Source organism: Oncorhynchus clarkii, chromosome 2 (genome assembly GCF_045791955.1).
Source record: "Oncorhynchus clarkii lewisi isolate Uvic-CL-2024 chromosome 2, UVic_Ocla_1.0, whole genome shotgun sequence".
Lineage (NCBI taxonomy): Eukaryota > Metazoa > Chordata > Actinopteri > Salmoniformes > Salmonidae > Oncorhynchus > Oncorhynchus clarkii.
The window spans coordinates 49,152,611-49,180,216 of record NC_092148.1 but is presented as its reverse complement, the minus strand read 5'-3'; the positions used below and the strand labels follow the sequence as shown (position 1 = coordinate 49,180,216).

The 27,606-nt window shown below is 42.9% G+C and overlaps 1 protein-coding gene across 11 annotated transcripts in view; it reads left to right on the top strand.

Moving 5' to 3' along the window:
* LOC139368777 (inositol hexakisphosphate and diphosphoinositol-pentakisphosphate kinase 1-like) overlaps nucleotides 1-27,606 on the top strand; it is a 73,864-nt gene that overhangs the window by 11,421 nt on the left and 34,837 nt on the right. For 6 of the 11 annotated variants that reach the window (XM_071108174.1, XM_071108129.1, XM_071108120.1 and 3 more), the window contains exons 11-18: nucleotides 5,288-5,374; nucleotides 5,930-6,005; nucleotides 6,256-6,365; nucleotides 6,665-6,688; nucleotides 14,550-14,635; nucleotides 17,438-17,563; nucleotides 26,633-26,754; nucleotides 26,955-27,137. In XM_071108174.1, the coding sequence (XP_070964275.1) occupies nucleotides 5,288-5,374; nucleotides 5,930-6,005; nucleotides 6,256-6,365; nucleotides 6,665-6,688; nucleotides 14,550-14,635; nucleotides 17,438-17,563; nucleotides 26,633-26,754; nucleotides 26,955-27,137 (814 nt within the window). The remainder of the gene's footprint in view (nucleotides 1-5,287; nucleotides 5,375-5,929; nucleotides 6,006-6,255; nucleotides 6,366-6,664; nucleotides 6,689-14,549; nucleotides 14,636-17,437; nucleotides 17,564-26,632; nucleotides 26,755-26,954; nucleotides 27,138-27,606) is intronic. The other 5 variants (XM_071108182.1, XM_071108165.1, XM_071108147.1 and 2 more) reach the window with 1 other exon arrangement.

The following is a 27,606-nucleotide window of genomic DNA, read 5'->3' as shown; positions in this document are numbered from 1 at the left end:
TTCTCTCTCCTCTTCCTGCTCTTCTCTCTCCTCCTCTTCCTGCCCTTTTCTCTCCTCCTCTTCCTGCTCTTCTCTACTAGAGGTCGTCTAACAGAGGTGGTTTAGTGAACTATACTCACGTGATGGCTAACCTCTCTTGAAACTTGAAGACTTGTGTTAGCTCCCACAGCGAACTCCAAGGCTTTATAGCTCATTGGGCTAACACAGTCTTGAGTCACGTATTCCTAGAGGATCCTGCTTCATACCAGGTGTAACACTGTTTTCCATATACATTTGCCTATGTTTATTTATTTATTTTTTAAACCCTCATCAGGATTTCTCCTGACTAAATAAAGTATGAATATAATAAACAAATTAGTAATGTCACCTAGAGTTGCAAAGGGAGGGTACATTACTGGAAGCTTTCTAAGTTTACCAGTAAACTACCAGCATGTGATAACTTTCAAGGTTTTGGGGGGAATTTTATAACATGACTTCTAGTGGCCTTTTTGGGTACTTCAGATTATCACAGGTGTCTGGAATTATCTCTGGCCCTCTGTGTGGCCTTATCGCATGTAATATACAGTACCAGTCAAACGTTTGGACACCTACTCATTATATCGTTCTTCTTTATTTTTACTGTTTTCTACTTTGTAGAATAATAGGGAAGACCTCAAAACTATGAAATAACACATGGAATCATGTATTAACCACAAAAGTGTAAATAGTTGGAAGAGTTGTGGAATTATTTGAAAATAAGGCCATTGTTAACCATATGGTCTACCCACTAGAGACTCATGGATAGTATTGACACGGATATAAAAAAATGTATACTGTGTGTGTGTGTGCGTATGTATATGTAAACTATTTTCAGCAAACTTAACATGTGTAAATATTTGTATGAACTAGAGGTCGACCGATTAATCGGAATGGCTGATTTAATTAGGGCTGATTTCAAGTTTTCATAACAATCGGAAATCGGTATTTTTAAAAATCTTTATTTAATCTTTATTTAACTAGGCAAGTCGGTTAAGAACACATTCTTATTTTCAATGACGGCCTACGAACGGTGGGTTAACTGCCTCGTTCATGGGCAGAAAGACAGATTTTCACCTTGTCAGCTCGGGGGATCCAATCTTGCAAACTTACAGTTAACTAGTCCAACGCAATAACAACCTGCCTCTCTCTCGTTGCACTCCACAAGGAGACTGCCTGTTACGCAAATGCAGTAAGCCAAGGTAAGTTGCTAGCTAGCATTAAACTTATCTTATAAAAAACAATCAATCATAATCACTAGTTAACTACACATGGTTGATGATATTACTAGATATTATCTAGCGTGTCCTGTGTTGCATATAATCTGACTGAGCATACAAGTATCTGACTGAGCGGTGGTAGGCAGAAGCAGGCGCGTAAACATTCATTCAAACAGCACTTTCGCGTGCGTTTTGCCAGCAGCTCTTCGTTGTGCGTCAAGCATTGCGTTTATGACTTCAAACCTATCAACTCCCGAGATGAAGCTGGTGTGACCGAAGTGAAATGGCTGGCTAGTTAGCGCTCACTAATAGCGTTTCAAACTTCACTTGCTCTGAACCTTGGGGTGGTTGTTTCGCTGGCTCTGCATGGGTAACGCTGCTTCGATGTGGTGGCTGTTGTCGTTGTGTTGCTGGTTCGAGCCCAGGGAGGAACGAGGAGAGGGACGGAGGCTATACTGTTACACTGGCAATACTAAAGTGCCTATAAGAACATCCAATAGTCAAAGGTTAATGAAATACAAATGGTATAGAGGGAAATAGTCCTATAATAACTACAACCTAAAACTTCTTACTTTGGAATATTGAAGACTCATGTTAAAAGGAACCACCAGCTTTCATATGTTCTCATGTTCTGAGCAAGGAACTGAAACGTTAGCTTTCTTACATAGCACATATTGCACTTTTACGTTCTTCTCCAACACTTTGTTTTTGCATTATTTAAACCAAATTGAACATGTTTCATTATCTACTTGAGGCTAAATTGATTTTATTGATGTATTATATTAAGTTAAAATAAGTGTTAATTCAGTTGTTGTAATTGTCATTATTACAAATCAATCTTTTTAAAATCGGCTGATTTAATCGGTATTGGCTTTTTTGGTCCTCCAATAATCGGTATCAGCGTTGAAAAAAATCATAATCGGTCGACCTCTAGTATGAACGTAGCAAGATTCAACAACTGAGGCATAAACTGAACAAGTTCCACAGACATGTGACTAACAGAAATGGGATAATGTGTCCCTGAACAAAGGGGTGGTCAAAATCAAAAGTAACAGTCAGTATCTGGTGTGGCCACCAGCTGCATTAAGTACTGCAGTGCATCTCCTCTTCATGGACTGCACCAGATTTGCCAGTTCTTGCTGTGAGATGTTACCCCACTCTTCCACCAAGGCACCTGCAAATTCCCGGACATTTCTGGGGGGAATGGCCCTAGACCTCACCCTCCGATCCAACAGGTCCCAGACGTGCTCAATGGGATTGAGATCCGTGCTCTTCGCTGACCATGGCAGAACACTGACATTCCTGTCTTGCAGGAAATCATTCACAGAACGAGCAGTATGGCTGGTGGCATTGTCATGCTGGAGGGTCATGTCAGGATGAGCCTGCAGGAAGGGTACCACGAGGGAGGAGGATGTCTTCCCTGTAACGCACAGCATTGATTGTCATTGCAGGCAGTCTGATGATTCTGTGACACACCGCCCCAGACCATGTCGGACCCTCCACCTCGATCCCACTCCAGAGTACAGTCCTCGGTGTAATGCTCATTTCTTCGACGAATCCGACCATCAATCCTTAAACGCGAATCCGACCATCAACCCTGGTGAGACAAAACTGCGGCTCGTCACTGAAGAGCACTTTTTGCCAGTCCTGTCTGGTCCAGCGACGGTGGGTTTGTGCCCATAGGCGACGTTGTTGCCGGTGATGTCTGGTGAGGACCTGCCTACAACAGGCCTACAAGCCCTCAGTCCAGCCTCTCTCAGCCTATTGAGGACAGTCTGAGCACTGATGGAGGGATTGTGCGTTCCTGGTGTAACTCGGGCAGTTGTTGTTGCCATCCTGTACCTGTCCCGCAGGTGTGATGTTCGGATGTACCGATCCTGTGCAGGTGTTGTTACACATGGTCTGCCACTGCGAGGACGATCAGCTGTCCGTCCTGTCTCCCTGTAGCGCTGTCTTAGGCGTCTCACATTACGGACATTGCAATTTATTGCCCTGGCCACATCTGCAGTCCTCATGCCTCCTTGCATTATACCTAATCCACGTTCACGCAGTTGAGATGGGACCCTGGGCATCTTTCTTTTGGTGTTTTTCAGAGTCAGTAGAAAGGCCTCTTTAGTGTCCTAAGATGTCATAACTGTGACCTTAATTACCTACTGTCTGTAAGCTGTTAGTGTCTTAACGACCGTTCCACAGGTGCATGTTCATTAATTGTTTATTAGCATGGGAAACAGTGTTTAAATCCTTTACAATGAAGATATGTGAAGTTATTTGGATTTTTACGAGTTATCGAAAGACGGGGTCCTGAAAAAGGGATGTTTCTTTTTTTGATGAATTTATGTGTATATAGGCACAGTTGAAGTCGGAAGTTTACATACACTTAGGTTGTAGTCATTAAAACTCAGTTTTTTCAACCACTCCACAAATTTCTTGTTAACAAACGATTGTTTTGGCAAGTCGGTGAGGACATCTACTTTGTGCATGACACAAGTAATGTTTCCAAAAATGTTTACAGACAGATTATTACACTTATAATTCACTGTATTATAATTCCAGTGAGTCAGAAGTTTACGTACAAGAAGTTGACTGTGCCTTTAAACAGTTTGGAAAATTCCAGAAAGTTATATCATAGCTTTAGAAGCTTCTGATAGGCTAATTGACATCATTTGAGTCAATTGGAGGTGTACATGTGGATGTATTTCAAGGCCTACCTTCAAACTCAGTGCCTCTTTGCTTGACATCATGGGAAAATCAAAAGATATCAGCCAAGACCTCAGGAAAAAAAATTGTAGACCTACACAAGTCTGGTTCATCATTGGAAGCAATTTCCAAAAGCCTGAAGGTACCAGGTTCATCTGTACAATCAATAGTACGCAAGTATAAACACCATGGGACCACGCAGCCGTCATAACCCTCAGGAAGGAGACGTGTTATGTCTCCTAGAGATGAACGTACTTTGGTGTGAAAGTGCAAATCAATCGCAGAACAACAGCAAAGGACCTTGTGAAGATGTTGGAAGAAACCGGAACAAAAGTATTTATATCCACAGTAAAACAAGCCCTATATTGACATAACCTGAAAGGCCGCTCAGCAAGGAAGAAGCCACTGCTCCAAAACCGCCATAAAGCCAGACTACGGTTTGCAACTGCACATGGGGACAAAGATTGTTTGTTTTGGAGAAATGTCCTCTGGTCTGATGATACAAAAATAGAACTGTTTTGCCATAATGACCATCGTTATGTTTGGAGGATAAAGGGGGAGGCTTGCAAGCCGAAGAACACCATCCAAACCGTGAAGCATGGGGGTGGCAGCATCATGTTGTGGGGGTGGTTTGCTGCAGGGAGGACTGGTGCACTTCACTAAATAGATTGCATCATGATGCAGGAAAATTGATATATTGAAGCAACATCTCAAGACATCAGTCAGGAAGTTAAAGCTTGGTCGCAAATGGGTCTTGCGAAATAGACACTGACACCAAGCGTACTTCCAAAGTTGTGGCAAAATGGCTTAAGGACAACAAAGTCAAGGTATTGGAGGGGCCATCACAAAGCCCTGACCTCAATCCTATAGAAATGTGTGGGCAGAACTGAAAAAGCATGTGCGAGCAAGGAGGGCTACAAACCTGACTCAGTTACACCAGCTCTGTCAGGAGGAATGGGCCAAAATTCACCCAATTTATTGTGGGAAGCTTGTGGAAGGCTACCTGAAACATTTGACCCAAGTTAAACAATTTAAAGGCAATGCTACCAAATACTAATACTGACCCACTGGGAATGTGATGAAAGAAATAAAAGCTGAAATAAATCACTCTACTATTATGCTGACATTTCACATTTTTAAATAAAGTGGTGATCCTAACTGACCTAAGACAGGGATTTTTTTACTAGGATTGAACGTCAGGAATTGTGAAAAACTGAGTTTACCTGCATTTGGCTAAGGTGTATGTAAACTTCAACTGTATGTTTGTGTGTTTTTCAAGTATAAATGACTGAGTATTCCAGTAACTTTGGTAAGTTATCCAAAGCTTTGCAAACTTAATGTCACCTGTCCCGCAGGATGGAGCTGCGCTGTGTCATCGCCATCATCCGCCACGGAGACCGCACCCCCAAACAGAAAATGAAGATGGAAGTCAGACACCCTCTGTGAGTCTGTACATCTTCCTGTTTCCTGCTACCCAAATACACCCTCTCCCCATTCCCAGTGGATACGTCTTCATGCTCCCCAAATGCCCCCTCTCCCCATTCCCAGTGGATACATCACCTGCTCCTCAAATGCCCCCTCTCCCCATTCCCAGTGGATACATTGCCTGCTCCTCAAATGCCCCCTCTCCCCATTCCCAGTGGACACATCTCTTGCTCCTCAAATGCCCCCTCTCCCCATTCCCAGTGGACACATCGCCTGCTCCTCAAATGCCCCCTCTCCCCATTCCCAGTGGACACATCGCCTGCTCCTCAAATGCCCCCTCTCCTCATTCCCAGTGGATACATCACCTGCTCCTCAAATGCCCCCTCTCCTCATTCCCAGTGGATACATCGCCTGCTCCTCAAATTCCCCCTCTCCCCATTCCCAGTGGACAGAATTTGACACACAACGTTTAATGACTTTCTGATCAACGTCATATAACAAATACAACTTGTAAATCACCTTCCCCAGTCCCGTTGTGTCTCAATGTTGTTTCCGTTGCGTCTTATTTTCAGGTTCTTTGAGCTGTTTGAGAAGTACGGAGGGTACAAGTCAGGGAAACTGAAGTTGAAGAAGCCCAAACAGCTACAGGTCAGTCCAAGTATATCTTCTTTGCCTGTAACCCAGGAACCTGCAGTGTGTTCCTCTGTTGAGGGGAACTCTATTTACGACAATATGGTAGTGCTGTGTATGGCCTCTACTTCTAATCCAGTTCGTCAATGTTTCTTCCATCTGGAAGTATTTCCTGGCCACTGTTGCCTTCGCTTGCTCTTTGTAGGGGTTAAGGCTTTGGTTGCTGTTAAGCACTTTGACAAATTAGTGTGTGTGTGTGTGTGTGTAGGAGGTGCTGGACATTGCCCGGCTCCTACTGGCTGAGTTGGGGCAGCACACGGACTGTGAGATCGAGGAGAAGAAGGGTAAACTGGAGCAGCTCAAGACTGTCCTGGAGATGTGAGTGAGACGCTTATGGCTGGGTTATAGGCACACACACACACAGACATCATGCCCTGATCAGTCCATTTTATCGACCATGCATCTGCTCTGCTGTGTCTGTGACGCGTTGGTGTAGAAACCTCCTGTGTCATTGCTGTGTGTGTCTGTAGCCCAATACACAGATTGAATTAGCCTTATTCACTAAGCCCACTCCAGCCTAGTAGATTTCACATTTACTTTGTGAACCCCCTCCTCCATGCGTCTCTAACTCTTTTCCTCCCTATCTCTTTTCCTCCCTCCTTTCTATCTCTCCAAAGGGAATCCAGCTTGAATGACACTCAGTACGCGCCTCTCCCCCCCCCCCCCCGTCCCCGTCCCTTATAAAGGAAGAGGTTCACTCCTCCTTGTTCTCCGCACTCACTGTAACCACTGCTACCATTAACCCCTATTCAGAATGATGAGGGATGTTATACTGCACTTAGAATCAGGGAACACTAGCCACAACAGTGTGCGTGTGTCCACGTGCGTTTGGGAGAGTGCTTTGTTGTCTACAATGCATGTCGTTCTGAAAGTTGCCCTGTAATTCCTCTCACTATCCCTTCGCCCTCCTCCTCACTTTTCTCATCCTCTGTGTACTATATGTAGGCTTACTGTTTGAGCCCGTTGATAATGGTATGGGATTGCATATTAACCAGTTACCATTAGCACCTCATTGACAATAACCAAGGACAACATTCTTCGTTGGATCAAATACAAAGGCCCAGAGTCATTTCAGTATGTTTAAAAAATATACAGTTAAATTCGGAAGTTTACATACACCTTAGCCAAAGTACATTAAACATTTTCACAATTCCTGACATTTAATCCTAGTAAAGATTCCCTTGTCTTAGGTCAGTTGGGATCACCACTTTTATTTTAAGAATGTGAAATGTCAGAATAATAGTAGAGAGAATGATTTATTTCAGCTTTTATTTCTTTCATCACATTCCCAGTGGGTCAGAAGTTTACATACACTCAATTAGTATTTGATAGCATTGCAGAGCTGGTGTAACTGAGTCAGGTTTGTAGCCCTCCTTGCTCGCACACGCTATTTAGTTGTGCCCACAAATTGTCTATAGGATTGAGGTCAGGGCTTTGTGATGGCCACTCCAATACCTTGACTTTATTGTCCTTAAGCCATTTTGCCACAACTTTGGAAGTATGTTTGGCGTCATTGTCCATTTCGGAAGACCCATTTGCGACCAAGCTTTAACTTCCTGACTGATGTCTTGAGATGTTGCTTTAATATATCCACATCATTTTCCATCCTAATGATGCTATCTATTTTGTGAAGTGCACCAGTCCCTCCTGCAGCAAATGATCCCCACAACATGATGCTGCCACCCCCGTGCTTCACGGTTGGGATGGTATTCTTCGGCTTGCAAGCCTCCCACTTTATCCTCCAAACATAACAATGGCCATTATGCCAAACAGTTCTATTTTTGTATCATCAGACCAAAGGACATTTCTCCAAAAAGTACTATCTTTGTCCCCATGTGCAGTTGCAAACCGTAGTCTGGCTTTTTTATGGCGGTATTGGAGCAGTGGCTTCTTTCTTGCTGAGCGGCCTTTCAGGGTTATGTCAATATAGGGCTCGTTTTACTGTGGATATAGATACTTTAGTACCTGCTTCCTCCAACATCTTCACAAAGTCCTTTGCTGTTGTTCTGGGATTGATTTGCACTTTTCGCACCAAAGTACGTTCATCTCTAGGAGACAGAACACGTCTCCTTCCTGAGCGGTATGACGGCTGCGTGGTCCCATGGAGTTTATACTTGCGTACTATTGTTTGTACAGATGAACGTGATACCTTCAGGTGTTTAGAAATTGCTCCCAAAGATGAACCAGACTTGTGGAGGTCTACAAATTTGTTTTCTTAGGTCTTGGCTGATTTCTTTTGATTTTGCCATTATTTCAAGCATAGGCACTGAGTTTAAAGGTAGGCCTTGAAATACATCCACATTTACACCTCCAATTGACTCAAATGATGTCAATTGGCCTATCAGAAGCTTCTAAAGCCATGACATCATTTTCTGGAGTTTTCCAAGCTGTTTAAAGGCACAGTCAACGTAGTGTATGTAAACATCTGACCCCCTGGAATTGTGAATTATAGGTGAAATAATCTGTCTGTAAACAATTGTTGGAAAAATGACTTCGTGTCATGCACGAAGTAGATGTCCTCACCGACTTGCCAAAACTATAATTTGTTAACAAGAAATTTGTGGAGTGGTTGAAAAATGAGTTTTAATGACTCCAACCTAAGTGTATGTGAACTTCCGACTTCAACTGTACACACACACACAGAAAGAGTACTAGTCAAACGTTTTGCACACTCTTGGCATTTTCTCAACCAGCTAAATGAGGTAGTCACTTGGAATGCAGTTCAATTAACAGGTGTGCCTTGTTAAAAGTACATTTGTGAGATTTCTTGGTTGAATTTCTGCAAAGAAACCACTACTGAAGGACACCAATAATAAGAAGAGACTTGCTTGGGCCAAGAAACACGAGCAATGGACATTACAACTAAGGAAAACTAAGGAGATGATTGTGGACTTCAGGAAACAGCAGAGGGAACACCCCCCTATCCACATCGATGGAACAGTAGTGGAGAGGGTAGCAAGTTTTAAGTTCCTCGGCATACACATCACAGACAAACTGAATTGGTCCACTCACACAGACAGCATTGTGAAGAGAAGGCGCAGCAGCGCCTCTTCAACCTCAGGAGGCTGAAGAAATTCGGCTTGTCACCAAAAGCACTCACAAACTTCTACAGATGCACAATCGAGAGCATCCTGGCGGGCTGTATCACCGCCTGGTACGGCAACTGCTCCGCCCTCAACCGTAAGGCTCTCCAGAGGGTAGTGAGGTCTGCACAACGCATCACCGGGGGCAAACTACCTGCCCTCCAGGACACCTACACCACCCGATGTCACAGGAAGGCCATAAAGATCATCAAGGACATCAACCACCCGAGCCACTGCCTGTTCACCCCGCTATCATCCAGAAGGCGAGGTCAGTACAGGTGCATCAAAGCTGGGACCGAGAGACTGAAAAACAGCTTCTATCTCAAGGCTATCAGACTGTTAAACAGCCACCACTAACATTGAGTGGCTGCTGCCAACACACTGACACTGACTCAACTCCAGCCACTTTAATAATGGGAATTGATGGGAAATGATGTAAATATATCACTAGTCACTTTAAACAATGCTACCTTATATAATGTTACTTACCCTACATTATTCATCTCATATGCATACGTATATACTGTACTCTATATCATCGACTGTATCCTTATGTAATACATGTACCACTAGCCACTTTAACTATGCCACTTTGTTTACATACTCATCTCATATGTATATACTGTACTCGATACAATCTACTGTATCTGCCTATGCTGCTCTGTACCATCACTCATTCATATATCCTTATGTACATATTCTTTATCCCCTCACACTGTGTACAAGACAGTAGTTTTGGAATTGTTAGTTAGATTACTTGTTGGTTATTACTGCATTGTCGGAACTAGAAGCACAAGCATTTCGCTACACTCGCATTAACATCTGCTAACCATGTGTATGTGACAAATAAAATTTGATTTGATTTGATTTGGAAATCTGGCCTTTTGGTCTGAGTCCAAATTTGCGATTTTTGGTTCCAACCACCGTGTCTTTGTGAGAGGCCTAGTAGTTGAATGGATGATCTCCGCATGTGTGCTTCCCACCGTGAAGCATGGAGGAGGAGGATGTGTGGGGGTACTTTGCTTGTGATGCTGTCTGATATATTTAGAATTCAAGGCACACTTAACCAGCATGGCTACCACAGCATTCTGCAGCGATATGCCATACCATCTGGTTTGCGCTTAGTGGGACTATAATTTGTTTTTCAACAGGACAATGACCCATCACACCTCCAGGCTGTGTAAGGGCTATTTGACCAAGAAGGAGAGTGATGGAGTGCTGTATCAGATGACCTGGCCTCCACAATCCCCCGACCTCAACCCAATTGAGATGGTTTGGAATGAGTTGGACCGCAGAGTGAAGGAAAAGCAGCCAGCAAGTGCTCAGCATATGTGGGAACTCCTTCAAGAATGTTGGAAAAGCATTCCAGTTGAAGCTGGTTGAGAGAATGTCAAGAGTCTACAGAGCTGTCATCAAATATGTTTTTATTTAACACTTTCTTTTGGTTACTACGTGATTCCATATGTGTTATTTCATAGTTTTGATGTCTTCACTATTATTCTACAATGTAGAAAATAGTACAAAAAGAACCCTTGAATGAGTAAGTGTCAACTTTTGACTGGTACTGTGTATTTACAGTGCATTCGGAAAGTATTCAGACTTCTTGACTTTTTTCCACATTTTCTTACAGCCTTATTTTGAAATAGATTTTTTTTTTATAAATGTATAAATGTATACACACAATACCCCATAATGACGAAGTGAAGAAAAAAAAGATACCTTATTTACATAAGTATTCAGACTCTTTGCAATGAGACTTGAAATTTAGCTCAGTTGCATCCTGTTTTCATTGATCATCCTTGATGTTTCTACAACTTGATTGGAGTCCATCTGTGGTAAATTCAATTGATTTGGACATGATTTGGAATGTCGCACACACCTGTCTATATAAGGTCCCATAGTTGACACTGCATGTCAGAACAAAAACCAAGCCATGCGGTTGAAGGAATTGTCTGTAGAGCTCCGAGATAGGATTGTGTTACTGCACAGAACTGGGGAAGGGTACCCAAAATTGCTGCAGCGTTGAATGTCCCCAAGAACACAGTGGAAGAAGTTTGGAACTACCAAGGCTCTTCCTAGAGCTGGCCGCTCAACCAAACTGAGCAATCGGGGGGGAAAGGCCTTGGTCAGGGAGATGACAGATGGAAGCGTCTCCTCAGTAAAAGCCACATAACAGCCCGCTTGGAGTTTGCCTAAAGGACTCTCAGACCATGAGAAACAGGATTCTCTGGTCTGATGAAACTAAGATTGAACTCTTTGGACTGAATGCCAAGCGTCACATCTGGAGGGAACCTGGCACCATCCCTATGGTGAAGCATGGTGGTGGCAGCATCATGCTGTAGGGATGTTTTTTAGTGACAGGGAGACTAGTCTGGATCAAGGGAAAGATTAACAGAGCAAAGTACAGAGATGGTAGTGGTTTCTTTGCAGCAATTCGACAATGAAGGCCTGATTCTCCTATGAACAGTTGATGTTGTTCTGTCTGTTACTTTTATTTGGGCTGCAATCTGAGGTGCAGTTAACTCTAATCAATTTATCCTTTGAAGTTGAAGAAAAGTTAAAAGTTCTTGACATTTTCTGTATTGACTGACCTTCATGTCTTTTAAAGTAATGATGGACTGTCATTTATTTGCTTATTTTGAGCTGTTCTTTCCATAATATGGACTTGATATTTTACCAAATAGGGCTATCTGTCATTGTAAATAAGAATTTGTTCTTAACTGACTTTCCTAGTAAAAAGGTAAATAAAATATATTCTGTAAACCACCCCTACCTTGTCACAACACAACTGATTGGCTCAAACGGATTAAGAAATGTACTTTTAACAAGGCACACCTGTTAATTGAAATGCATTCCAGGTGACTACCTCATGAAGCTGGTTGAGAGAATGCCAAGAGTGTGCAAAGCTATCATCAAGGCAAAGGGTGGCTACTTAGAAAATCAAATATAAAATATATTTTGATTTGTTTAACTCTTTATTTTATTTAGATATTTTTTGGTTACTACATTTGTGTTATTTCATATGTGTTATTTCATAGTTTTGATGTCTTCGCTATTATTCTACAATGTAGAAAATAGTAAAGATAAAGCAAAACCCTTGAATGAGTAGGTATCTCCAAACTTTTGACTGGTACTGTATATTTTAATTTATTTAGTTGTTTTTTTATACATACACTTGATTTTTTTCCCCCACATTTTGTTACGTTACAGCTTTACTCTAAAATTGATTTAAAAAAAATATTCTCATCAATCTACACGCTATACCTCATAATCACTAAGGTTTTTAGAAATGTTTGCAAATTTAAAAACTGAAATATCACATTTACATAAGTATTCCGACCGTTTACTCAGTACTTTTGAAGCACCTTTGCCAGCGATTACAGCATCCAGTCATCTTGGGTATGACGCTACAAGCTTGGCACACCTGTATTTGGGGAGTTACTCCCGTTCTTCTCTGCAGATCCTCTCAAGTTTTGTCAGGTTGGATGGGGAGCGTTGCTGAACAGCTATTTTCAGGTCTCTGTAGAGACTCAGACCATGAGAAACAAGATTCTCTGGTCTGATAAAACCTAGTTGACCTCTTTGGTCTGAAACCTAGCACTTATCCCTACGGTGAAGCGTGGTGGTGGCGGCATCTTGCTGTGGGGATTTCTTTTCAATGGCAGGGACTGGGAAACTAGTCAAGGAAAAGATGAACAGTGCGAAGTACAGAGAGATCCTTTATGAAAACCTGCTCCAGAGCGCTGAGGACCTTAGACTGGGGTGAAGGTTCCCCTTCCAACAGGACCAAGAACCTAAGCATCAGCCAAGACGATGCAGGAGTGGCTTCGGGACAAGTCTCTGAATGTCCTTGAGTGTCCCAACCAGAGACAGGACTTTAACAGACACAATGTAGTTGAGTACGGTTACATGCACACAACGTGATTATTGTGGATAGTCAGATTAATATAATGGTTTGATTAAAACGTTTACATTCTTTGCAAGAACAATTTCCATAATAATCCTGTTTACATGGACACATCTGAAATAAGGCTACCTGATGGCACTCTGATCAATTCCCGAAAATCAACCATTTAAAATAAACTTTCTACCACAGTCACCATGTTATTTTTGGTAAACATATGAGTCGAAACATATAAAGTTTGCATGTGAAAACTACTTCTAAGATACATTTCAGTTGTTCCAAACTCACTTCACTCGCACTAAAGAGGGAGGCTTGCGCTACCTGTGCTGGCTCAGTTAGATTCGATGAGAAACACCGCTGGAATGCCAATTATTATTATTATTTTTTAACTGTTTAGTAGTTTTGAAAGATTGCGCAGAAAAAAACAGGTTTCAATTGGCGTATGCTTATTTAGAAATTGACCTTACGCCGATTATGATAACCAAATTTAAGGCGTTTTACATGACTTTTGCATCATCTGCCTACTGCCGTAGTCCGTTTTAATATCGAATTATTCCTGCGCATGTAAACATACTCATTGTCTGTTGGAGCAGGTCCTCCTGCTCGTTTGATCTGTGTGCGTTGGGCTAAAGCTGTGGGGAATGGGGAATCCAGGATCAGTCGTTAACACTGATCGTATCGCCTATCAAATCCATTTTCCATCACGCGGCCGTCATGGACTTGGTCTGTAAGTTTTGTCATATTACATGTTTGTCCCAAGGACTCCTGAACTTTTTCCAATTAGAGGACAGTATGTTTCTATTAGTGTCGGATATGCTAAATTATTATCATAGCCGGTGCATTGAACAGCTGCTGTTACATAGCGCAGCCCTCACTATTGCCACAGCACTGTATCGCAAACCACAGGGGAGGCCGAGAGACAATTTTACACAACCGGGTGGGTGGAATCCCAATGGTGTCGTCTTTCACCCCTGAGTGCTATGCACTTTAACCAAACGCCTGTCACATCCCAAAGGACAGCGCTGGTATGGCACATGAGGGATTAAGAGTGACACACAGTGACAGCGGGTGTCCAAAGTTCAAACAAAAAAAAACGATCCAAAACACGTTTCCAGAAACATGGTAGGCAGCTAGTTTAGCCTAGCCTAACTAGCCACTTACTGACTGACAGACTGAGCACCTGCTAGCTAGCGTTTGAAGCTAGTGGGAGACTGTTCTCAACCATGGTTCTGAAATGAAACGTGTCAAACAAGGTTGGAGTCAATTCCATGGGGAGGGAGAATTTTTTTAAACATTCAGGTGATTAATTGAAATCCAGTCCAATAAATAATTGAATTCAATCCAAGAAAATATTTATATTTTTAAAATGTGGGTCTTTTTTAAATGTACTTCCTGACTTGACAGATTTAGATTGGAGTTGAGTTCAATGTCACATGTCTGGGTTTGTGTGTGTGCTGTACATGTATAATGATGACTGAAGCTTCATTAAGTGAAGATACCCCGTGTGTCTTCCAGGTATGGACATTTCTCAGGCATCAACAGGAAAGTGCAGCTCACGTACCTGCCCAATGGACAGCCCAAAGCTTCCAGTGAGGAAGAAGGTAGGGAGTCACAACCTTACACTCTATCTGGTCATGTTCATGATTACACATGCACTATACAGTTGAAGTCGGAGGTTTACGTGCATCTTAGCCAAATACATTCAAATTCAGTTTTTCACAATTCCTGACATTTTAATCCTAGTAAAAATTCCCTGTCTTAGGTCAGTTAGGATAACCACTTTATTTAAGAATGTGAAATGTCAGCATAATAGAACAGTGATTTATTTCAGCTTTTATTTCTTTCAACACATTCCCAGTGGGTCAGAAGTTTACATACACTTTAATTAGTATTTGGTAGCATTGCCTTTAAATTGTTTAACTTGGGTCAAACGTTTTTGGTAGCCTTCCACAAGCTTCCTACAATAAGTTGGGTGAATTTCGTCCCATTCCTCCTGACAGAGCTGGTGTAACTGAGTCAGGTTTGTAGGCCTCCTTGCTCGCACACGCTTATTCAGTTCTGCCAACAAATTTTCTATAGAATTGAGGTCAGGGCTTTGTGATGGCCACTCTAATACCTTGACTCTGTTGTCCTTAAGCCATTTTGCCACAACTTTGGAAGTATGCTTGGGGTCATTGTCCATTTGGAAGACCCATTTGCGACCAAGCTTTAACTTCCTGACTGATGTCTTCAATATACGCACATAATTTTCCTGCCTCATGATGCCATCAATTTTGTGAAGTGCACCAGTCTCTCCTGCAGCAAAGCACCCCCACAACATGATGCTGCCACCCCCGTGCTTCACGTTGGGATGGTGTTCTTTGGCTTGCAAGCCTCCCCCTTTTTCCTCCAAACATAACGATGGTCGTTATGGCAAACAGTTCTATTTTTGTTTCATCAGAGCAGAGGACATTTCTCCAAAAAGTACGGTATTTGGCCCTATGTGCAATTGCAAACCATAGTCTGGCTTTTTTATGGCGGTTTTGGAGCAGTGGCTTCTTCCTTGCTGAGCGGCCTTTCAGGTTATGTCGATATAGGACTCATTTTACTGTGGATATAGATACTTTTGTACCTGCTTCCTCCAGCATCTTCACAAAGTCCTTTGCTGTTGTTCTGGGATTGATTTGCTCTTTTCGCACCAAAGTACGTGTGGTCCCATGGTGTTGTGTGGTCCCATGGTGTTTATACTTGCGTACTATTGTTTGTACAGATGTCCGTGGTACCTTCAGGCATTTGGAAATTGCTCCAAAGGATGAACCAGACTTGTGGAAGTCTCCAATTTGGCTGATTTCTTTTGATTTTCCCATTATGTCAAGTAAAGAGGCACTGAGTTTGAAAGTAGGTCTTGAAATACATCCACAGGTACACGTCCAAATTACTTAAATGTTGTCAATTAGCCTATCCGAAGCTTCTAAAGCCATTACATAATTTTCTGGAATTTTCCAACCTGTTTAAAGGCACAGTCAACTTAGTGTATGTAAACTTCTGACCCACTGGAATTGTGATACAATGAATTATAAGTTAAATAATCTGTACATTTTTTGGGGGCAAAATTACTTGCGTCATGCCAAACTATAGTGTGTTAACACGAAATGTTTGGAGTGGTTGAAAAACACTTAGGTTGGAGTCATTAAATCTTGTATGTAAACTTCCGACTTCAACTGTATATACAAAAGTATGTGGATATGGCAATTTAGCCACAACCGTTGCTGACAGGTTTTTAAAATCGAGCACACACCCATGCAATTTCCATAGACAAACATTGGCAGTAGAATGGCCTTATTGAAGAGTTCAGTGAATTTCAACGTTGCACCTTGATCCAGTAGGATGCCACCTTTCCAGCAAGACAGTTCGTCAAATTTCTCCCCAGCTAGATCTGACCCGGTCAACTAAGTGCTGTTATTGTGAAGTGGAAATGTCTAGAAGCAACAATGACTCAATCGTGAAGTGGTAAGCCACACAAATTCACAGAACAGGACCGCTGAGGCTCGTAGCTCGTAAAAATAGTTTGTCTTCACAAACTGCCTCTGGAAGCAACGTCAGCACAATAATTGTTCATCTGGAGCTTCGTGAAATGGGTTTCCATGGCCGATCTGCCACACACAAGCCTAAGATGTGCAATGCCAAGCGTCGGCTGGAGTGATGTAAAGCTAGCCGCCATTGGACTCTGGAGCAATGGAAACGCGTTCTCTGATGAATCACGCTTCACCATCTGGCAGTCCAACGGATTCATCTGGGTTTGGCAGATGCCAGGAGAACAGTACAGTTTGGTGGATAAATAATGGTCTGGGTCTGTTTTTCATGGTTTGGGCTAGGCCCTTTAGTTCCAGTGAAGGGAAATATTAACGCTACAGCATACAATGACATTCTAGACAATTCTGTGCTTCCAACTTTGTGGCAACAGTTTGGGGAAGACCCTTTCCTGTTTTAGCATGACAATGCAAAGTGAGATCCTGGTTTGTCGAGATTGGTGGGGAAGAACTTGACTGGCCTGCACTGAGCCCTGACCTCAACCCCATCGAACATCTTTGGGATGAATTGGATTGCTGACTGTGAGCCAGGCCTAATCGCCCAACATCATTGCCCGACCTCACTAATGCTCTTGCGGCTGAATGGAAGCAAGTCCCCGCAGCAATGTTCCAACATCTAGTGGAAAGCCTTCCCAGAAGAGTGGAGGCTGTTATAGCAGCAAAGGGTGACCCAACTCTATATTAATGCCAATGATTTTGGAATGAGATGTTCGACAGGTGTCCACATACTTTTGGTCATGTAGTGTACTTTTGACCCTTTCTGCTTTTTTTTGTGATTTAACTGCAGGACCTAATGCAGGTGTGTGTGCATGCATGTGTATTATTGTTGTACAGAAGGTCCGAAGGAGGGTCCGTCTCTACTGCTGGTGTTGAAGTGGGGAGGGGAGCTGACCCCGGCAGGCAGAGTACAGGCTGAGGAGCTGGGGAGGGCCTTCCGCTGCATGTACCCTGGAGGACAAGGTACAGTACTCTACTACTGGACACGCCACACCTCACCACTACACTGGACTGTATACTACTTCTATATATGGACCAAGGGCTAGAGGGGAGTTTGTATGGGCACAATTTAGTCAAAACCAAATCATTTTAAAGCAAAAGCACCTCTGGTTTCAATGAAAATCAATTCAACTACTGCTATAAACAGCAGTTGAATTACATGTAGATAAAGCTGTAAAGTGATTGATAAGAAAATGTCTCTGCGTATTCTGTCTGTCACAACATACAGTAACACATTTACAGAGCCCCTAATTTCTCTTTGTGAAGTCACAAGGTCAGGGAAAAACTCAGCCTTTGGGACATTGTGTAAAGTCCTAACTTGAGATCCATGTGCTTAACTCAGTTTTTTTTGTAAATCAAGAATTGAGGTCAATGGGAGATTTGTAAGTCTCAAAGTCTCAAGTCTCAAACGCGTTATGATCTGGTGAGGATTTGTCCCAGCGTCACTTATGCCTGCCTTTCTCATTGCTGAAGGGGAATCCAATCTCAAACAAAGACAAACACCTTTCTTTCCGTTTGACATTTACACTCTGATTTCACCTCCTCCAAAGGCTCTCTACCATGACCTCACGTGTTACTGTTCTTTACATTCTGGGTGTCATTGACACGTTTTGTTTTAGGTTCAGAGGAGGAGTCTGTTTTCTGAATGAAAGCTTGTTGCTTTCTCTCTCTTCCTGAAAAATGTCATACGGGCATTTTAGAAGACACACTGCAGGATTATTCAACATGGAATTTGCCAGGTCTTGTTCATTAGTCAAGCAAAATCTTTGAGTCCAGATTGTGTTTTACACAATATATTTTTTGTATTTTGAATTGTCCCCATATGTACAAGGGAGGTCCACTCTCCCCTTCCTGCCTAGTATCATTTTTATACCCAGGTTTATTGTAATGTTCTAATCCCAAGGTACTGTAGTAACATCACTATATCTGCATTAGGCTTTCCCTTTCCATGTATGCTTTCTAAAATAATGTTTATACTACCTACACTAGACAATGCATGATAAACTACTCTTCCAAGCAAAGCCTAGCAAACTAAGTGGAAAGTGACTATTTTTAGATGACTAGACTGCTCAAAAAAATAAAGGGAACACTAAAATAACACATCCTAGATCTGAATGAATGAAATATTCTTATTAAATCATTTTTTCTTTACATAGTTGAATGTGCTGACAACAAAATCACACAAAACTTATCAATGGAAATCAAATTTATCAACCCATGGAGGTCTGGATTTGGAGTCACACTCAAAATTAAAGTGGAAAACCACACTACAGGCTGATCCAACTTTGATGTAATGTCCTTAAAACAAGTCAAAATGAGGCTCAGTAGTGTGTGTGGCCTCCACGTGCCTGTATGATCTCCCTACAACGCCTAGGCATGCTCCTGATGAGGTGGCGTATGGTCTCCTGAGGGATCTCCTCCCAGACCTGGACTAAAGCATCCGCCTACTCCTGGACAGTCTGTGGTGCAACGTGGCGTTGGTGGATGTAGCGAGACATGATGTCCCAGATGTGCTCAATTGGATTCAGGTCTGGGGAACGGGCGGGCCAATCCATAGCATCAATGCCTTCCTCTTGCAGGAACTGCTGACACACTCCAGCCACATGAGGTCTAGCATTGTCTTGCGTTAGGAGGAACCCAGGGCCAACCGCACCAGCATATGGTCTCACAAGGGGACTGAGGATCTCATCTCGGTACCTAATGGCAGTCAGATGTGCTCAGTGTGAACCTGCTTTCATCTGTGAAGAGCACAGGGCGCCAGTGGCGAATTTGCCAATCTTGGTGTTGTCTGGCAAATGCCAAATGTCCTGCACGGTGTTGGGATGTAAGCACAACCCCCACCTGTGGACGTCGGGCCCTCATACCACCCCCATGGAGTCTGTTTCTGACCGTTTGAGCAGACACATGCACAATTGTGGCCTGCTGGAGGTCATTTTGCAGGGCACTGGTAGTGCTCCTCCTGCTCCTCCTTGCACAAAGGCGGCGGTAGCGGTCCTGCTGCTGGGTTGTTGCCCTCCTACGGCCTCCTCCACGTCTCGTGATGTATTGGCCTGTCTCCTGGTAGCGCCTCCATGCTCTGGACACTACGCTGACAGACACAGCAAACCTTCTTGCCACAGCTCGCATTGATGTTCCATCCTGGATGAGCTGCACTACCTGAGCCACTTGTGTGGGTTGTAGACTCCGTCTCATGCTACCACTAGAGTGAAAGCACCGCCAGCATTCAAAAGTGACCGAAACATCAGCCAGGAAGCATAGGAACTGAGAAGTGGTCTGTGGTCACCATCTGCAGAACCACTCCTTTATCGGGGGTGTCTTGCTAATTGCCTATACTTTCCATCTGTTGTCTATTCCATTTGCACAACAGCATGTGAAATGTATTGTCAATCAGTGTTGCTTCCTAAGTGGACAGTTTGATTTCACAGAAGTGTGATTGACTTGGAGTTACATTGTGTTGTTTAAGTGTTCCCTTTATTTTTTTGAGCAGTGTGTGTATATACATACAGTGCCTTGCGAAAGTATTCGCCCCCCTTGAACTTTGCGACCTTTTGCCACATTTCAGGCTTCAAACATAAAGATATAAAACTGTATTTTTTTGTGAAGAATCAACAACAAGTGGGACACAATCATGAAGTGGAACGACATTTATTGGATATTTCAAACTTTTTTAACAAATCAAAAAATGAAAAATTGGGCGTGCAAAATTATTCAGCCCCCTTAAGTTAATACTTTGTAGCGCCACCTTTTGCTGCGATTACAGCTGTAAGTCGCTTGGGGTATGTCTCTATCAGTTTTGCACATCGAGAGACTGAAATTTTTTCCCATTCCTCCTTGCAAAACAGCTCGAGCTCAGTGAGGTTGGATGGAGAGCATTTGTGAACAGCAGTTTTCAGTTCTTTCCACAGATTCTCGATTGGATTCAGGTCTGGACTTTGACTTGGCCATTCTAACACCTGGATATGTTTATTTTTGAACCATTCCATTGTAGATTTTGCTTTATGTTTTGGATCATTGTCTTGTTGGAAGACAAATCTCCGTCCCAGTCTCAGGTCTTTTGCAGACTCCATCAGGTTTTCTTCCAGAATGGTCCTGTATTTGGCTCCATCCATCTTCCCATCAATTTTAACCATCTTCCCTGTCCCTGCTGAAGAAAAGCAGGCCCAAACCATGATGCTGCCACCACCATGTTTGACAGTGGGGATGGTGTGTTCAGCTGTGTTGCTTTTACGCCAAACATAACGTTTTGCATTGTTGCCAAAAAGTTCAATTTTGGTTTCATCTGACCAGAGCACATTCTTCCACATGTTTGGTGTGTCTCCCAGGTGGCTTGTGGCAAACTTTAAACGACACTTTTTATGGATATCTTTAAGAAATGGCTTTCTTCTTGCCACTCTTCCATAAAGGCCAGATTTGTGCAATATACGACTGACTGATTGTTGTCCTATGGACAGAGTCTCCCACCTCAGCTGTAGATCTCTGCAGTTCATCCAGAGTGATCATGGGCCTCTTGGCTGCATCTCTGATCAGTCTTCTCCTTGTATGAGCTGAAAGTTTAGAGGGATGGCCAGGTCTTGGTAGATTTGCAGTGGTCTGATACTCCTTCCATTTCAATATTATCGCTTGCACAGTGCTCCTTGGGATGTTTAAAGCTTGGGAAATCTTTTTGTATCCAAATCCGGCTTTAAACTTATTCACAACAGTATCTCGGACCTGCCTGGTGTGTTCCTTGTTCTTCATGATGCTCTCTGCGCTTTTAACGGACCCCTGAGACTATCACAGTGCAGGTGCATTTATACGGAGACTTGATTACACACAGGTGGATTGTATTTATCATCATTAGTCATTTAGGTCAACATTGGATCATTCAGAGATCCTCACTGAACTTCTGGAGAGAGTTTGCTGCACTGAAAGTAAAGGGGCTGAATAATTTTGCACGACCAATTTTTCAGTTTTTGATTTGTTAAAAAAGTTTGAAATATCCAATAAATGTCGTTCCACTTCATGATTGTGTCCCACTTGTTGTTGATTCTTCACAAAAAAATACAGTTTTATATCTTTATGTTTGAAGCCTGAAATGTGGCAAAAGGTCGCAAAGTTCAAGGGGGCAGAATACTTTCGCAAGGCACTGTGTGTGTGTGTATGTATATATATATATATATATATATATATATATAGTCAGTCAGTCAGTCGAAAAAAGTATTTGATCCCCTGCTGATTTTGTACGTTTGCCCACTGACAAAGATGATCAGTCTATAATTGTAATGGTAGGTTTATTTGAACAGTGAGAGACAGAATAACAACAAAAAAATCCAGAAAAACGCATGTCAAAAGTGATATAAATTGATTTGCATTTTAATGAGGGAAATAAGTATTCGACCCCCTCTCAATCAGAAAGATTTCTGGCTCCCAAGTGTCTTTTATACAGGTAACGAGCTGAGATTAGGAGCACACTCTTAACGGCAGTGCTCCTAATCTCAGTTTGTTACCTGTATAAAAGACACCTGTCCACAGAAGCAATCAATCAATCAGATTCCAAACTCTCCACCATGGCCAAGACCAAAGAGCTCTCCTAGGATGTCAGGGACAAGATTGTAGACTTACACAAGGCTGGAATGGGCTACAAGACCATCGTCAAGCAGTTTGGTGAGAAGGTGACAACAATTGGTGCGATTATTCGCAAATGGAAGAAACACAAAATAACTATTCATCTCCCTCTGCTTGGGGCTCCATGCAAAATCTCACCTCGTGGAGTTGCAATGGTCATGAGAACCACGAGGAATCAGCCCAGAACTACACAGGAGGATCTTGTCAATGATCTCAAGGAAGCTGGGACCATAGTCACCAAGAAAACAATTGGTAACACACTACGCCGTGAAGGACTGAAATCCTGCAGCGCCCGCAAGGTCCCCCTGCTCAAGAAAGCACATATTCATGCCCGTCTGAAGTTTGCCAATGAACATCTGAATGATTCAGAGGACAACTGGGTGAAAGTGTTGTGGTCAGATGAGACCAAAATGGAGCTTTTGGCATCAACTCAACTCGCCGAGTTGGAGGAGGAGGAATGCTGCCTATAACACCATCCCCACCGTCAAACATGGAGGTGGAAACATTATGCTTTGTGGGTGTATTTCTGCTAACGGGACAGAACAACTTCACCGCATCAAAGGGACGATGGACGGGGCCATGTACCGTAAAATCTTGGGTGAGAACCTCCTTCCATCAGCCAGGGCATTGAAAATGGGTCGTGGATGGGTATTCCAGCATGACAATGGCCCAAAACACACGGCCAAGGCAACAAAGGAGTGGCTCAAGAAGAAGCACAATAAGGTCCTGGAGAGTCCTAGCCAGTCTCCAGACCTTAATCCCATAGAAAATCTGTGGAGGGAGCTGAAGGTTCGAGTCGCCAAACGTCAGTCTCGAAACCTTCATGACTTAGAGAAGATCTGCAAAAAGGAGTGGGACAAAATCCCTCCTGAGATGTGTGCAAACCTGGTGGCCAACTACAAGAAATGTCTGACCTCTGATTGCCAACAAGGGTTTTTCCACCAAGTACTTAAGTAATGTTTTGCAGAATGGTCAAATACTTATTTCCCTCAAATGCAAATCAATTTATAAAATTTTTGACATGCGTTTTTCTTTTTTTTCTTTTTTTTTGTTATTCTGTCTCTCACTGTTCAAATAAACCTACCATTAAAATTATAGACTGATAATTTCTTTGTCAGTGGGCAAACGTACAAAATCAGCAGGGGATCAAATACTTTTTTCCCTCAATGTATGTGTGTGTATATATAAATATATATATATATATATATATATATATATATATACAGTGCCTTGCGAAAGTATTCGGCCCCCTTGAACTTTGCGACCTTTTGCCACATTGCAGGCTTCAAACATAAAGATATAAAACTGTATTTTTTTGTGAAGAATCAACAACAAGTGGGACACAATCATGAAGTGGAACGACATTTATTGGATATTTCAAACTTTTTGAACAAATCAAAAACTGAAAAATTGGGCGTGCAAAATTATTCAGCCCCTTTACTTTCAGTGCAGCAAACTCTCTCCAGAAGTTCAGTGAGGATCTCTGAATGATCCAATGTTGACCTAAATGACTAATGATGATAAATACAATCCACCTGTGTGTAATCAAGTCTCCGTATAAATGCACCTGCACTGTGATAGTCTCAGAGGTCCGTTAAAAGCGCAGAGAGCATCATGAAGAACAAGGCAGGTCCGAGATACTGTTTTGAAGAAGATTAAAGCCGGATTTGGATACAAAAAGATTTCCCAAGCTTTAAACATCCTTTGGAGCACTGTGCAAGCGATAATATTGAAATGGAAGGAGTATCAGACCACTGCAAATCTACCAAGACCTGGCCGTCCCTCTAAACTTTCAGCTCATACAAGGAGAAGACTGATCAGAGATGCAGCCAAGAGGCCCATGATCACTCTGGATGAACTGCAGAGATCTACAGCTGAGGTGGGAGACTGTCCATAGGACAACAATCAGTCGTATATTGCACAAATCTGGCCTTTATGGAAGAGTGGCAAGAAGAAAGCCATTTCTTAAAGATATCCATAAAAAGTGTAGTTTAAAGTTTGCCACAAGCCACCTGGGAGACACACCAAACATGTGGAAGAAGGTGCTCTGGTCAGATGAAACCAAAATTGAACTTTTTGGCAACAATGCAAAACGTTATGTTTGGCGTAAAAGCAACACAGCTGAACACACCATCCCCACTGTCAAACATGGTGGTGGCAGCATCATGGTTTGGGCCTGCTTTTCTTCAGCAGGGACAGGGAAGATGGTTAAACTTGATGGGAAGATGGATGGAGCCAAATACAGGACCATTCTGGAAGAAAACCTGATGGAGTCTGCAAAAGACCTGAGACTGGGACGGAGATTTGTCTTCCAACAAGACAATGATCCAAAACATAAAGCAAAATCTACAATGGAATGGTTCAAAAATAAACATATCCAGGTGTTAGAATGGCCAAGTCAAAGTCCAGACCTGAATCCAATCGAGAATCTGTGGAAAGAACTGAAAACTGCTGTTCACAAATGCTCTCCATCCAACCTCACTGAGCTCGAGCTGTTTTGCAAGGAGGAATGGGGAAAAAATGTCAGTCTCTCGATGTGCAAAACTGATAGAGACATACCCCAAGCGACTTACAGCTGTAATCGCAGCAAAAGGTGGCGCTACAAAGTATTAACTTAAGGGGGCTGAATAATTTTGCACGCCCAATTTTTCAGTTTTTGATTTGTTCAAAAAGTTTGAAATATCCAATAAATGTCGTTCCACTTCATGATTGTGTCCCACTTGTTGTTGATTCTTCACAAAAAAAATACAGTTTTATATCTTTATGTTTGAAGCCTGAAATGTGGCAAAAGGTTGCAAAGTTCAAGGGGGCCGAATACTTTCGCAAGGCACTGTATATATATCATTATATATAATTTTTTCCATCTTCTTGCAATGCTTTAAAAAAAACATTTATATAAAATATAGTTTTTGTACCTGGGCCTCCCAAGTGGCACAGCGGTCTAAGGCACTACATCGCTAGAGGCCTCACTACGGATCCGGGTTTGATCCCGGGCTGTGTTGCAGCCGGCCGCGACCGAGAGACCCATGAGGCGGCGCACAATTGGCACAGCGTCATCCGGGTTAGGACAGGGTTTGGCCGGCTTGGATGTCCTTGACCCGTCGAGCTCTAGCTACTCCTTGTGGCGTCCGGGCTCATGCACTCTGACTTCGGTCACCAGCTGTACAGTGTTTCCCCCGACACATTGGTGCGGCTGGCTTCCGGGTTAAACGAGCATGTGTCAAGAAGCAATGCGGCTTGGCGGGGTCGTGTTTCGTCAGACGCACGGCTCTCGAACTTAGCCTCTCCCGAGTCCGTACAGGAGTTGTAGCGATGGGACAAGACTAACCACCAATTGGATACTATGAAATTGGGGAGAAAAATGGGTAAACATTACCACAAAAAAAACAATATATGTACAGAGGAGTGTTAGAGTACGGTCTCCTAGCAAACGTTTTCTGTTAATTCTGCTCTTGTCTTCTTACCTCTTGCACTGTATACTAGAAGGTAGCTGCGGGCGCCTTGGCTTCGAGTCTCTTATTGGTAAGAAGGGCTTGGACTTTGCTCCCGCTGTTAACTGTCACGAATGGATACATTCAAACTGCATCGTCTTCATTACACTACTCACCCATTCCACTGGCTAACCTGGGAACCTTGGGAGGTTTGGGTTTTATCATAAGAACGATATGTCTTTTGCTGTAGGTTTGTGTGAAAGGGTCCATGAGGTGATCCAAGGACGCAAAGGTGTTTGGTCATCTGCAAATGCAGTTTCAAGTTTTGAAGCCGTTCAGTGACTGCGGGATCATCTCCTACTAACAATGCTCCTGGCAATTCTCCATGGGTTGGAATTGTTTGTCTGAAAAAAGCCAGCAGCGTAGCTTCGGTTTCACTTCCGAACGAAAACGAGCATGATAACTGAATTGGTTAGTTAATTAAGGGGTTCGACCACATTCCATGTGTTTTTAACCATTTTTCATCCCAGGTATGAGATGTGAAGGACTTGCTTTCCTTCCTTTTCAGGTGAACAGAATCCAGTTGGCTGATATTTTTATTTTATTTTTTTGTCACAAAATCAACACGGTTTCCTCCCTCATCAACTGCAGATATATAATACCTATATGTTTTTGTGCACATACAGTCTGTGCTGTTACGTAGGCGCGCACCAGAGGAGGCTGGTGGGAGGTGCTATAGGAGGACGGGCTCATTGTAAATGTCTGGAATGGAATTATTGGAACAGTATCAAACAGGTCAAAACATATGGAACCCACATGTTTGACTCGTTCCCAATAATTCTGTTCCAGCCATTACAATGGGCCCATCCTCCTATAACTTCTCCACCACCAGCTTCATCTGGCAGGCACCCTTTAATTCTCGCTCTCCCTTCCTCTGTGATGTCCTGTAAGCCTGATGTTCCTCCCTCTGTGTGTGTGTGTGTGTGTGACCCTGTAGGGGACTATGCCGGTTTTCCTGGCTGTGGTCTGCTTCGTTTACACAGTACCTACCGCCACGACCTCAAGATCTACGCTTCAGACGAAGGCCGTGTACAGATGACCGCTGCCGCTTTTGCGAAGGTATGTTTACAGTACAACGTGTGTGTGTGTGTGTGTGTGTGTGTGTGTGTGATGCATGCTCACTGTATATGTAAGCCTGGTTCCTGTCATTTGTGTTCAGTGTCAATACATCTCTCCCTTTGCATGTATGAACTCTTTCTGTGTACAGAACATATTTTTGTGTGTGTGTGTGTATATCTCATAACTGTCTTATTGTGTAGGGTCTGCTGGCTCTGGAGGGGGAGCTGACTCCCATCCTGGTGCAGATGGTGAAGAGTGCCAACATGAACGGCATGCTGGACAGCGACAGTGAGTCTCTGACCGACTGCCAGCAGAGGGTGAAGGCCCGCCTCCATGAGATCATGCAGAAAGACCAGGACTTCACTGAGGCAGACTACCAAAAGGTACAGTCTGTAGATTCCGTCATCGAGACCACTGCTACCCACCCAGTCGTTGTTTGGAAAGGCCATAGGAGGAAAGCCCTGTTTTTGAAATGGTTAACATTTAACTCGGGGCTCCCGAATGGCGCGCCAGGCCAAGGCATTTCATCTCCGTGTTGACCCAGCGTCGTCCGGGTTTGGCCGGGTGTAGGCCGTCATTGTAAATAAGCATTTGTTCTTAACTGACTTGCATAGTTAAATAAAGGTTCAATAAAAAAAGCCTGCAGGTGTAATGACTTAATAGTTATAATAAGCATGAATGATGCCAATAATAATAATGTGCATTCAACTAAGAATCATTATGACATGCAATTTTTTTTTTTTTCTATATATTTCTTACCTTTATTTAACTAGGCAAGTCAGTTAAGAACACATTTTTATTTTCAATGACGGCCTAGGAACAGTGGGTTAACTGCCTGTTCAGGGGCAGAAC